This window comes from Carlito syrichta, unplaced genomic scaffold (genome assembly GCF_000164805.1).
Source record: "Carlito syrichta isolate Samal-C Ts95f unplaced genomic scaffold, Tarsius_syrichta-2.0.1 Scaffold130493, whole genome shotgun sequence".
Lineage (NCBI taxonomy): Eukaryota > Metazoa > Chordata > Mammalia > Primates > Tarsiidae > Carlito > Carlito syrichta.
Window position 1 is genome coordinate 97,241 of NW_007074589.1, and position 12,551 is coordinate 109,791.

The 12,551-nt window shown below is 48.7% G+C and overlaps 2 protein-coding genes across 2 annotated transcripts in view; one reads left to right on the forward strand and one right to left on the reverse strand.

The window, feature by feature from the left end:
• Positions 1-2,547, reverse strand: part of UNK (unkempt family zinc finger) — a 42,051-nt gene extending 39,504 nt beyond the window's left edge. The window contains exon 1 of the mRNA XM_008049081.2: positions 2,340-2,547. Coding sequence (XP_008047272.1) covers positions 2,340-2,443 — 104 coding nt within the window. The 5' untranslated portion in view covers positions 2,444-2,547. The remainder of the gene's footprint in view (positions 1-2,339) is intronic.
• A 4,268-nt stretch (positions 2,548-6,815) lies between these two features.
• On the forward strand, positions 6,816-10,226 carry LOC103250489 (histone H3.3). The gene is made up of 4 exons (XM_008049082.1): positions 6,816-6,932; positions 7,415-7,552; positions 7,663-7,816; positions 7,911-10,226. The coding sequence occupies exons 2-4, from the start codon at positions 7,425-7,427 to the stop codon at positions 8,037-8,039; spliced, it is 411 nt and encodes a 136-aa protein (XP_008047273.1). The 5' UTR covers positions 6,816-6,932; positions 7,415-7,424; the 3' UTR covers positions 8,040-10,226.
• Positions 10,227-12,551: the final 2,325 nt, after the last annotated feature.

The following is a 12,551-nucleotide window of genomic DNA, read 5'->3' on the forward strand; positions in this document are numbered from 1 at the left end:
AAAAAAAAAGCAAGCAATTGGGTATGGTGGCTCATGCCTATAACCCGCACTTTGGGAGGTCGAGGCAAGAGGACTGAAGAGGACTGCCTGAGTCCAGGGGTTCGAGACCAGTCTGATTAACTTGGCGAGACCTTGACTTTACAATAAACCAAAAAATTAGCTGGGCATGGTGGTGCACATCTGTGGTTTCAGTTACTTGGAAGGTTGAGGCAGAAGGATTGCCTGAGGCCAGCAGGTTGAGGCTGCAGTGGCCATGAGCATGCCACTGCCCTCCAGCCTGGGCGACAGAGTAAGATTCCACTCAAAAAACAACAACAAAAAACCAGCAAGTGAGCAGACATGGTGGCACTCTCCTACAGGCCCAAGTAGTCCCAAGCTACTAAAGAGGTTGAAGTGGTAGCATTTCCAGAGCTCAGGAGTTCAAGTCCAGCTTGGGCGGCATAGCAAGGCCCTGTATCTTTAAACAAACAGAAAACTCCAGAGCCCAAACAAGTGTATTACTGCCATCATATGCGTCCTCATGCTCTGCGCTCACAGCTTCTGAATGCCCATAAGTCTACTAAGGAAGGCAACTTATTTATCTGATTTTTGGAGATAAAGACATACACACATTATGAACAGAGAGATAGGAACACCAACAACCTCCAATCACCCAGTCAAGCTTGGGCATTCCATCTACCGTTGATTTGCTAAGACTCCTCAAGAGCCAAATCCAAACACTCTGCACCAACCCCACAAAGGATGGAAAGACACTTTTTAAACAAATGAACATCAAGAGGACTCAGATACTGACGTTTACTCAGCCGTTCACTTGCTTCAGTTATCAGTTCCAAAAGGATCAGAAAGTCTTCCTAATACAGATCCCACGGTACACGCAATGACGACACAACACAGAAAGAAACTTGAGTTACTGAAACCAAGATGCTCATTATCCAAAATGTGTTTGGTACTTTACTGAAGAACGTGATCTGAGCGACCAGAGATTATAGAGAATTTCCAACAACGTGAAGGTTTGACATTTACAAACGAAGAGCACACTGCTTTGGGAGCGCACCACTCCAATGATCAGTACTCTTCGGTAAGGCTGTCTCACCAAAACCAGTGGCAGGACTGCAGGAAGAACTCCAGTAGGACAGGATCAGCAAAGCAATGGCCACAGAAGAGTCAGTCAGTCGAGACCGACTGCAGTCAAGAAGCTTACAGGATTTCAGCCAACACTGGAGAATCCCACAAAGAAACCAACACGCTCCCTGCAGCCAAAGGTCGCCACCCCAGAACAGCTTCCCAAGGCCTCATTTCTCTAACAGGCAAGCGCTCTCCTGTCTACGACTTCTTTCTACTCCAAAAGACAAGATTCCTGCTCTCGCTTCGCCCACAACTGGATATGAGGGTCCTTCGACGCCCCTCCCCCCAAGTTCCGAAACCTCCCGCAGTTGGGGATCCTTCACTCAGGAGCCCAAGGGGATGCGAGGCGCTCCCAGAGCATCGGGGAACACGGGGAGCAGCACTGAGCCCCAGGGAGAGCGCCTGTTCCTCAGCCTTCTCCCGCAGCACCCGTTCCAGGTGGTGCTTCACGCGGCGTGAAGGAAACCAAAAGGCAGAGACCTAAACGAGCAGGGGCACGTTTCCAGGAAGAGGTTTTCCGTGTTGCTGGAGGAGCGTCCAGCGTTTGGGGCTCCCCCTGACGCCACCTCTCTTCCGGCCGGGCCTGCGGGCATACTCGGGCCCAGCACCTCCGGGGTCCCCGGCTCAGGGGAGCCCGCGAAGGGGGCGGTCACGGGCACGCCCCGACGCGGTTTCCACCTTGGCATGTTTACGTGCGCCGACTGTTCTAAGTGGATTCACGCAAGGGTGGCCCTCGTGGGCAACCTACGAGCCTGAGGGACACAAAAGGCTTCCTGTGCACACCGCATGGAGGCTCCTGACGGGACCTTCGGGCTAATCGGCATTCATAGGTGGCCCTGGGCCGGGCCCTACGGAACTCGTCTTGGTCGTGTCCTGGACTCCTCATGGCCCCAAAGGTGCCTAGAACTGTGGCTTTACAGTCTGAGGATCAGGCAGGCCTCGAAGGCCCAGCCTGAGGAGTGTACACTCCGCACCCCGCGCGCCCGCCTTCCCCGCTCGGCGGCCGGGACCGAGTTTCCCGCCCGACGGCCCGACCAGAGGTCGGTGGCAGTTGGAGGCAGTTGGGACCGGCCCCAGCAGGTTGGAACCGGTCTGGGCCGGGCCGGAGGAGGAAGGGGGGGAGGAAGAGGCCGCCTCGCGCTCTCCCTGCGCGCGTGACTCACGCTGGCCGCTGACGTCAGGCGTGCGCGCGCGGCGGGGGGGGCTCTACGTACGTGTAGTGCTGCGGTTTCTCGGGCTGTGCCTGCAGCACCTGAGCGGTAGCGGCCGGGGGCGCCGAGGAAGCTGCGGAGCCGCCGGGCCCGGGGCCCTTCGACATGGTCCTGTCTTCCTGCCTCTTCGCCGCTCCCCTTTTATTATTCAGTCTGCGCGGTCCGCGCCGAGGACTCAGCGCGCCTGCGCCGCGCCACGAGAACGTGAAGACCCCCCACACGGCAGCAAGGGGTGCTGGGAGTTGTGGTCCTCTGTTCGGCAGGAATTTTACCGTCGGCAGAGGGTTGCTGGCAAAGCACAGGACCACAACACCCAGGAGACCTCGCAGCGGATGTCCCGGATGCGGAGCGCCTGCGACGGCTTCTGGGAATTGCAGTTCGGTCGCGTTTCTCCTTCTTAATAGCGCGTTTTCAGGTTCATAGGGGATCCTTTCCTTGAAACTGAAGCCCCCGGAGTAAAGGGGACCCAGAGCTAGGGAGGCCTTAACGACGTCTGCGAGACAGTTCCAAGTGTCATTTCACTGCCAGCAGCGCAATGATCACCTTGCTTCCGTACTTAGGACAGTTCTGATGCCGACTCGGAGCAGTGCCTCCAAGTAGGGCTTAAAGAATCTGTACTCGTTGGTTCATAGGTCTGGGCCTTCGTACAGCGGGATCCTGGAGTCCGCTAACATCCTCCTCATCCCTGGGTAGTGTAGCTACTCTACACAACACTGTTCCCGCGCCTTTGCCGGGACACTCAATTGCCGTCACCAACCCTGAAACCTGGAACTCCCCCGACTTGGGTCCCTGCTCAACTTGACACCTGGCCTGACCGACTTGTTTCCAGTCCGTGAAGGGCCAAGGACGAATTTAATCTCCAGCTAGAGTAGTCTCGGAAGTATACTGACAAGTTGCAGGGGTGTTGGGAAGCATCGCAATGGTGTCTAGAGGAAGAGTTTGAGTAGGAGATGCAAGTTATTATCACCCTAGTTCCCTTCTCTGCTCAACAGCCTTTTTACTTGGGGGAAATACCTTTCCCTTCACGCTTCCTGCCAATCAGGCAAAGTTCTCCACTTTGAAAAATAAGTCAGAGCCGGGCTCAGCGGCTCAGCCTGTCATCCCGCGCCTTGAGAGGCTGAGGTGAGTGGATTGCCTGAGCCCGCAGGTTCGAGACCCGCTTGGACAACTTGGCGAGACCTCATCTCTGCAATAAATCAAAAAATTAGCCGGGTGTGGTAGCGCGCACCTGTAGTTCCAGCTACTTGGAAGGCTGAGGCAGAAGGATCGCCGGAGCCCAGCAAGTTGAGGCTGCGGTGGCTACTGCACTCCAGTCTGGGCGACAGAGCGAGACTCCAACTCAAAAAAAAAAAATGGAAAGAAAGAAAAATAAGTCAGTTACCCGAGACCAAGGCATTTGATTCTGTGAGCTGTATGATGCCCTTCATGGGTATTTTAACTGTTGTCATTTAACTTTCTTTGTCTTATAACTATTTCATATCCATTATTTTTTATTTACATTTTATTAAATGGAATTATGTTAGTTAATAATTGTCTCATTACAGAAGCATTCTGAATAATCTTAGGGGTGAAGGATGGTGGGGGTTGTGGAAAATTGTTAATGTTTGAGTGACACGTAATTATTTTATATAGCTCCAAGTTACCTCACGTTAGAGGGCAAATTGTCATCTTACAAAGTTGAAGACTGCAATACCAGCCCGGGCACCATAGGAGACCTGGTCTCCACAAAAACATCAAATAATTATCTGGAGACCAGGCACGGTGGCTTATCTGTAATCCCAGCACTTTGGGAGGCCCAGGTAGGAGGATTTCTTGAGGCCAGGAGTTTGTGACTAGCCTGGACAACTAAGTGAGATCCTGACTTCACAAAAAATGTAAAATTACCTGGACATGGTGGCATGTGTCTGTAGTCCCAGCTACTCAGGAGGCTGAGGAAGGAGGATCGCTTGAGCCCAGGAGTTAGAGGCTACAGTGAGCTGTGAACAAGTCACTGCACTCCATCCTGGGCAACGGAGTTGAGACCCTGACTCAAAAAAAGAAAAAAAGTTGAGAAACTGGTATTTCCTAAAGAGGTCAAATCAATTGCTCAGCCACTAGGGGGGTTTTGAAAATGAAAAATTACAAAAGAACAAATAAAAGTTGTAGTATATTGCTTTAAGTAGTTGGTTATATGTTATTCCCAAAATACCCGAGTGTGGTCTAGCTGAAGAAATACAGTTCACAGTACTAAAATTTAAATAATAGATGAATACCATGAGCTTCAGAATAAGTGTGTACTGGTAGAATTGGAGATGATATCATCCAGACTGCTCAATTTACAAAAGAGGAAACCGAAACCCAGAGAAATTAAGTAACTGGCACAAAGTTAGAGGGTGACAGAACAGGAACTGGAACAGTGGCCTGTAGGCTGCATCACATTCACTATTGTTTTCATTGTATAGACGTTTCTCATTCTTTCACATTTCCTGTGTTGCTTTTTCTCCTTTGTACCAACTTAAGGAAAAATAAAAATATACCTGTATGACAGACTGTTTCCACTAATCATCCTTCAATCGGTGAATGTAAACCCATACCTTGTTTCTCCATGGGGTGGCTTCAGTTTCTAATAATTAGCAAAACTGGGAGGAAAATGGCTGGACTGTCTCTGTACTTGGAGTCATGGTCACGACAGGGTTCTAAATCACGTAGAAAAACCATGGAACACAGGGAATATCCATTTAGAAGCCCTTTCCTCTGCCAGGCCAGTTGAGCAGTCAAAAAAAGACAGCAAGATGTTTTTCTCATTGAATCGCAGAGAATTTGACAGTTCCCTATGTGCATCTAAACATTGTCCTTTCTTAGTTTTACATGGATTCTGAGAACAAAACATGAGAATCCATCTTGGTTTTTCTTCTCAGCATGGCATGAGTGAAATAATGTAAATGTTTTCCCTATCTCAAATTTGGAGTAAAAGGCAGGAATGAAAGTTATCATATACAATTTAGGTCTGTGATGATTAAATACATATTGTGCATGTTAAGATTAAGAAGGCTGAAATAGAGGAATTTGATACCAAAGACTGAGCCAAAAACAAGCTACTTTTTTTCAAACTGTGTGTTTATCTCACTGTTGATACTGATACAGGACTTTTGGTGTGGCAAGTAAATGTGGTATTTGTGGTTATGTTCAGTAATTCTCTGAATTGAATTCTATATATACCTGTTTCTGCACTTTTTATTTCAGTAATTTGGAATATTTGGATAACCAAGTATCAGGACAACAGAGTAGAATGTCCAATGCTCTATTCAATTTTCTAGGCTTTGCTTGGTTAGTATTAATCTTAAGCCTGATTTGACATTTTATATACTTTAGGCATCTGAAGAACTGGATATTGCAATCCGTCTGAGATATTTATTTAGACAAAGCTAAAGATTAGCATAGTTATACATCTGTCATGTTTCTTCATGAATAATACCTACCAGGATATACCATTAAACACAAGGGCACATATTTAGTTATTTTTCCTTTAACATAAATATTTTTTTGAGTCAGAGTCACTCTGTCACCCAGGTTGGAGTACAGTGGCATGATCACAGCTAGCACAGCCTTGACCTGCTGGCTTTGGGCAATCCTTCCACCTCCAAGTAGCTGGAACTACAGGCGCATGCCACCACACCGGCTAATGTTTTTGATTTATTGCTGAGACAAGGTCTCACCAAGTTGCCTGGGCTCTTCTCGAACCCCTGGACTCAGGCAGTCCTCTCGCCTCCGCCTCCCAAAGTGTTGGGATTACAGGCGTGAGTCATGGCACCCGGCTGAAATCACAAAATATTTAGTGACAGCCTAAAAACATACAAAACAGTACTTTATTTTTATCTGTTATTTACTCCTCCCCACCCCACCTTTTGTTTAAGGGAATTGCTTTTTTGGTTAGAAATGTATATGCATGATATATTCAATACTTAATAATGTAACAGGATTTACTGAATTGTAATTCTCACACTACATACTTAATCAAAATCTTATGCAAAATATTTACAAAAATTTCAGTAAGTAGTTTCTCCTCCGGCATCGCACTAGCTTGATGCAAATAAGCTTAGGCTTCTGCTCATCCGGACTGTCTTAAATCCGGATAGAGACCAAAGCAATTCATTTGCATTGACTTTCCATTGTAGAGCTTTGGAACCAAGGGAAGGATCCAAACATAGCTCCATTTTAGCCAATCAGAAGAGCCGCTTAGTGCTAAACTCTGATTCGCCCATTCCTCTTTGCATCTATCCAATCAGTAGGCCACTTTAACAGCCAATCAGCGCCCTAGATGTCCACCAATCAGGGTACAGGCCCGAAGCACGGCCTTTGTGTCGGGGGATGTCAGAGCGTCGGCGAAAGCACCCACCAATAGAAAAGGTCGTTGGTGTATGCAAATAAGGGTTCTGTGACGCAGAGACGCAGCGTGAAGCGTGGCTATAAATAGGAAGGCGTCGGGGGGGTTTGGAGCGCAGAGCGGTTTGGTCGTTCGTTGGAGGAGTGACTTTTCTTTGCTCGGCGACTGCGGCTCTTCATTGGCAGCAGAGTCGGCACGGCGTTCGGAGTGGTGGCCTAAGACTTCGGCGTGAGGTAAGCGTTCGTGGATCTACCCGTCATTTGAGGCTCTGCCAGCCGTTGACGTCGCGGGTCGCGGCCGTTAGGAGCTGACCGCTGAGTGGCGGGGCCTGCCCGGGCCGCTGGCGTCGGGTGTGGGGTCTTGGTGGTGTTCCCTTGGGGCTTCGTTTCGGAGCCGCGTCTCCACCTTCTTCCCGGTGGTGATTCAGAGGTCCTGACGCCGGGTTCCGGGCAGTCGAGCCTCCGCCCGTCGCAGGAGGGAAGTGGCTCCTCCCCGTGCCCCCCCTCCCGGGGGAGGCTGCTGGTACTCGCAGACTGAGTCATTAGGGGAGGGGGAGGAGGCGGAGGAGGCAGCGGCGGCCCTCGGCCATCTGCCGCCGCGAGGTGGGGTGCGAAGAGGCCGAAGGGCGAGGCTCCCCCCCGCTCCCGGGGTGCCAGCTGGGGGGCGGCTCGGAAGAGTCCCCTGGTCTCCTTTTCAGGGCTTCTTTCCCCTGCAGGTAGGAGAAGATGGCCCGAACCAAGCAAACTGCGCGTAAATCCACGGGTGGGAAAGCCCCGCGCAAACAGCTGGCCACCAAAGCTGCCAGGAAAAGCGCCCCCTCTACCGGCGGGGTGAAGAAGCCTCATCGCTACAGGTAGGCAAAGCCGACTGGAAACAATGACTGGCCGCGGCGGGCGTCGTGCGGCGACGCTGGGTCCGCGCTGGCGCTCGGCGTCCGCTTACTCCCTCCTCTGCTCGCTGCAGGCCCGGGACCGTGGCGCTCCGAGAGATTCGTCGCTACCAGAAGTCGACCGAGCTTCTCATCCGGAAGCTGCCTTTCCAGAGGTTGGTGAGGGAGATTGCCCAGGATTTCAAGACCGACTTGAGGTTTCAGAGTGCGGCCATCGGTGCGCTTCAGGTAAGCAGACAAAGGCCCGCAGCTCGGGAGGAGGGGCTGACTGCGGGGTCTCCCCCGGAAGGCAGATTAATAGTGTGGCTCTTGTCCTCAACAGGAGGCTAGTGAAGCGTACCTGGTGGGTTTGTTTGAAGATACTAATCTGTGTGCCATCCACGCTAAGAGAGTCACCATCATGCCCAAAGACATCCAGTTGGCTCGCCGGATACGGGGAGAGAGAGCTTAAGCAAAGGCAGTTTTTATGGCGTTTTGTAGTAAATTCTGTAAAATACTTTGGTTTAATTTGTGACTTTTTTTGTAAGAAATTGTTTATAATATGTTGCATTTGTACTTAAGTCATTCCATCTTTCACTCAGGATGAATGCGAAAAGTGACTGTTCACAGACCTCAGTGATGTGAGCACTGTTGCTCAGGAGTGACAAGTTGCTAATATGCAGAAGGGATGGGTGATATTTCTTGCTTCTCATGATGCATGTTTCTGTATGTTAATGACTTGTTGGGTAGCTATTAAGGTACTAGAATTGATAAATAAATGTGTACAGGGTCCTTTTGCAATAAAACTGGTTATGACTTGATCCAAGTGTTTAACAATTGGGGCTGTTAAGTCTGACCATACATCACTGTGATAGAATGTGGGCTTTTTCAAGGGTGAAGATACAAGTCTTAACCACAGTGTAACTTACAGTTTCCTTAAAAAAAAAAAAAAAAAAAAAAAAAAGTAAACCTGGCAGCTATAGAATACACTATGTGCATTTATAATAGCTATTTTATATATTGTAGTGTCAACATTTTTAAATTAAATGTTTTACATTCACAAGTGGTGGGGAGTCTTGTCATTAAGGTGTGTGTAATTTAGAGTCCAGTTGGTTTTCTCCTAACTAGACTGCACTTATTTTCATAGTAGTAAAATGCTATGTGCATTATACCTTGCATAAGTCCTCATTCTACCACATGTTAACCCTCTAGCTGATAATGCAAACACTAACTGGGGGATTTTATTTATAAGGGCTCTAGAATAAAAATACAAGTTATTCACACCAGCATCATCTGTTACTAATATTCTGAACTAGTTAGTGCAGCTTTCATTGTGTTGTGGTTGGTCTCATAACTAGGTTGAGTTTTTCTTCTAAGAGGAAACAATAACGAAGTTCTTTTCCTTGTGGAGTTTGTATTATAATAACCCTAGCATAAAGTTGCTGTGGGGGAGGAGCACAAAGTTCCAGCTCATTGAACTTCTGCCAGTTAAAGTGGTGTCTGGTTAGGTTACATCTGGTTACTGTCTTGGGAAATTCACTTTTATAGAGATGGCCTTCCAAGTGGTTTTAAAATTTATCCTATTGAAGTTTTTAGGTCAATTATGTATGTTGACTAAATTTACAAATAAACTTGTTTATCCAACTAAGTGTCAAAAACCTAAATTGAATGTGCAGAGCTTTAATAAATCCATTTCTAGGGTTTTTGTATCCTAATGTTTGAGCTTAGATTGCAGATTTTGCTTGGTAGACACAGGGACCTTTTATTTACAGAGATACTTGTAGAAAGCATGTGAACAGCCCTTTGCTCTATAAAAATGCCATAATGTTGCCGTATTTGCAGTGTGGGCTTAAGACAAACTATATTAATATGCTCTTCCCATGAAAACCAGTTTTCTTAATGATGGCTGCTACTAAAGCATAGTATGTGAATGTCAGCAAGACACAGGCATGAGTTGCCAGTCATCTAAAAGCATTCCTATTTGAAGCTAGTAACTGCATAAAGAAAATTCTACCCTATTAAAAAATTGCTTTTTAAAAAATTTAGTTTCAAATGTAATCAGCTTGAGAGGCGCAAGATCTTTTATGTGTCTTTGGGGTCTTGATAACTTAGTCTCCCCTGAGATGTCAAAGATTGAATCCAGTACGCTATAATGAACTGGTTTTCTAGAAGGTCCATCATAAGCAGATCTGAAACAAGCACTCTTAGAAATTTTGATAGTTTGTTCACAGTGTGCTTCTGAATGAGACTGGGATCACAGACATTGGGATGTGCTGTGCTCTGGAGTATCTGGCAGTGTCTGGAAAAACTAGAGAAACCCAGCCGTGGTGAAAGTAAGCTTATTACTACATGTGACAACCCAAATGGGTGGCACTAATGACCTTTCTCCCCCAGGCTGCAGTGTGACATAGGCTGTTGGATTATATCGCGCAGCTTGGAATCTGCAGTTTAAGTCGTGCAACTTGTGCTTCTACACTTTGCTTGAACACTCAACCCAGAAGGCAAAAATATCCCTTGGTTCTAGGAAGCTGCCTATACAGGATATCCCTGAAGTGAGGGCAATGGAGCAGAATCTAAGGAGAAAAGCAAAAGTTGGGGCTGAAGGTATCCTGTGGCCTTGATGGATGTCCGAGACAAATAAAAGTTTTTGAAGCTACAAGATTTTCTCATTTTGTTTTGGTTTTCTTTTGAATGGTGATGTCTTCCAAAAACAATTTGGGGAAGTGTCCGAAAAGCATTGCATTGTAATTCAGCTGGGACTGGGGATACACATTCAGTAGTAAGACGGGTATATTCCTTTTCTTGAGACAGGCCGGGCGTGGTGGCTTCATCCCGTAATCTCACCACTTTGGTAGGCCGAAGCAAGAGGATTGAGACCAGCCTGGGCAACACAGACCTCATTGCTACATGAAATCAGATTAGCCGAGTGTGCGGTGCGTGCCGGTATTGCCAGCTACTCGGGAGGCTGAGGTGGGAGGATCGCTTGAGCCCAGGAGGTTGAGGCTGCGGTGAACCATGATCCTACCACCACAACCTGGGTGAAAGTGAGACTCCAACTCAAAATTTGCTCGTGACAGTGCCGGTTTACACCTATTGGAGATGTAATACGTGTTCCTGTTTACTGTCATCTGTCCTTATTTGACTAATTATATGGTCATCCTACTTACCCCTATGATGGTGACATGGGGGACCCCAGTGAATGTTTTTTTGGTGCCTCCGTCTCCCAGGCGGGAGTGCAGTGGCACGCTCATGGCCACCCCACATCGTCCTGCTGGGCTCTGGCAATCCTCCTGCCTCAGCATTCCAAGTAGCCGGAACTACAGGTGCTTGCTACCGTAGCCTGGCTAATTTTTTACTGATTGTAGAGACGAGGTCTTGCCAAGTTGTCCGGGCTGATCTCGAACCCCTGGGCTCAGTCAATCCACTCGCCTCAGCCTCCCAAAGTGCTGGGGTTACAGGCTGAGCCACTGTGCCCAGCCACCAGTGGGGTCTAAAGTGTTTATGTCCCCCCCCAGTTTTCTAGTTGTACCACGTTCAATTGTGTAAATAAGACATGATTTGTTCCTTAAACTATCTGGCTCACGCAGTAAATCAGTTCTGTGATGAGGCAGGGATATTTTATCCAGAAACAGGCCCAGGAGTCCACAGTAAAGTGTAACTGCATAATAGGAGAGGTAAAAAGGAAGACAGGAGGATGTGGGGAGAGGGTAATGGTGCTACCTCAACTGAGGGTGGACCTGGCTTCTGGCCTGGAACTTCAGTACGAACACATGGCCTTCCGGCCACCTTTCTGAGGGCACGGCTAGGGGCTCTGGGACAAGAGGGATGGTTTGGTTCAGAACTTCCTGGGAGCCAGGCCCCTGCCAGGACCGGTGGTACTTGCAGCCCTCCCAGACTTAACTGGCCCGTCACACTGGTCAGGCCCAGGAACCACTGCCCATAGGGAAGGAGAACAGGCCCAAGAGAGGCCCCCAAGTAGCATGCCATATCTCTAGCTGGACCTCCTGACCCTGCTGCTTTCCCTCAACCACACATCTCTGCAGCCACCTGGCCAGTGCCTCAGAGTGTAGGGAAGCAGGCCCTGAGCTGACTGGACCAGAAACTTGGTTTCCCACTCATTCATTTATTGGGTCATTCCTCATCTTTCCCCAATGGTGGTCTCTGCTGCGGTTCTCTTTACCTGGTGTCAGATGTAAGGGTTGAGGTCTGTGCAGCAGTTGGAAAGCAAGCACTCTCCTAATCCCCTCGACGTAAGGCAGCAGAGGGAAGAACATGGTGGAACTTGGTCAGCTGTCTGCAATTGAATCAGCAGGAAACACAAGCTTGCCCCACAGTTTCTGCAAGATGTCCCAGCCTGTATTCAGATTTAGAGTCTTGGACCTATGGCCAGAGAGAAGGGCCAAGTGGGCCGTTTTTTCACCCCTTCTGCAGCTATTGTCTTATCAGAGGTGACATGGTCCACTGGGCATGAGAACCTTGAACTTCCATCCTAAGCATCCTGTTCCCGTTCCTGCCTTCCCATCCCTTCAGCCACCTTACCAAAGGAATCACTGCGCTCTCCCTCAGCGCCACCCCAAGCACTGATCAGTCTCACTGCAGCGGAGCTGACTGCACCTTGCCTGGACCCTCAGAGCCTCTTCCTTCCCTCCCCGCTGTGGTGCTACCATCTGCCCCCTGTGAGAATCACTCAGAGAGATGCCCTGATCTCAAGGATGTTACCAGTCTGTACTGCTCCATGCAGCTGGGCCTGGCTTTTGATCTGCAGCTTCTGCACAAAAGCTGGCCATCTGACTCCCTTCCCAAAGGCAAGGTTAGAGGAAGGGAAGAAGGGCCGGGCCCCTACCCAGGTTGCCAGCCCATATACTACAGTACCCTTAGGGAGAAGACTGAGGGTATTCCCTGATCCCTGTTAGCAGGTCTGGGGAATGAGGAAGGCTGCTGGCTGAAGTGGGTGCAGCTGGACGGCTTTTTTTTTTTTTTTTTT

Bases quoted from the DNA above. Each gene is read 5' to 3' on its own strand.
- LOC103250489 (XM_008049082.1), top strand. From the start codon at position 7,425: ATGGCCCGAACCAAGCAAACTGCGCGTAAATCCACGGGTGGGAAAGCC. The intron at 7,553-7,662 runs GTAGGCAAAGCC...TGCTCGCTGCAG, and splicing joins AAGAAGCCTCATCGCTACAG to GCCCGGGACCGTGGCGCTCC. The intron at 7,817-7,910 runs GTAAGCAGACAA...TGTCCTCAACAG, and splicing joins CGGCCATCGGTGCGCTTCAG to GAGGCTAGTGAAGCGTACCT.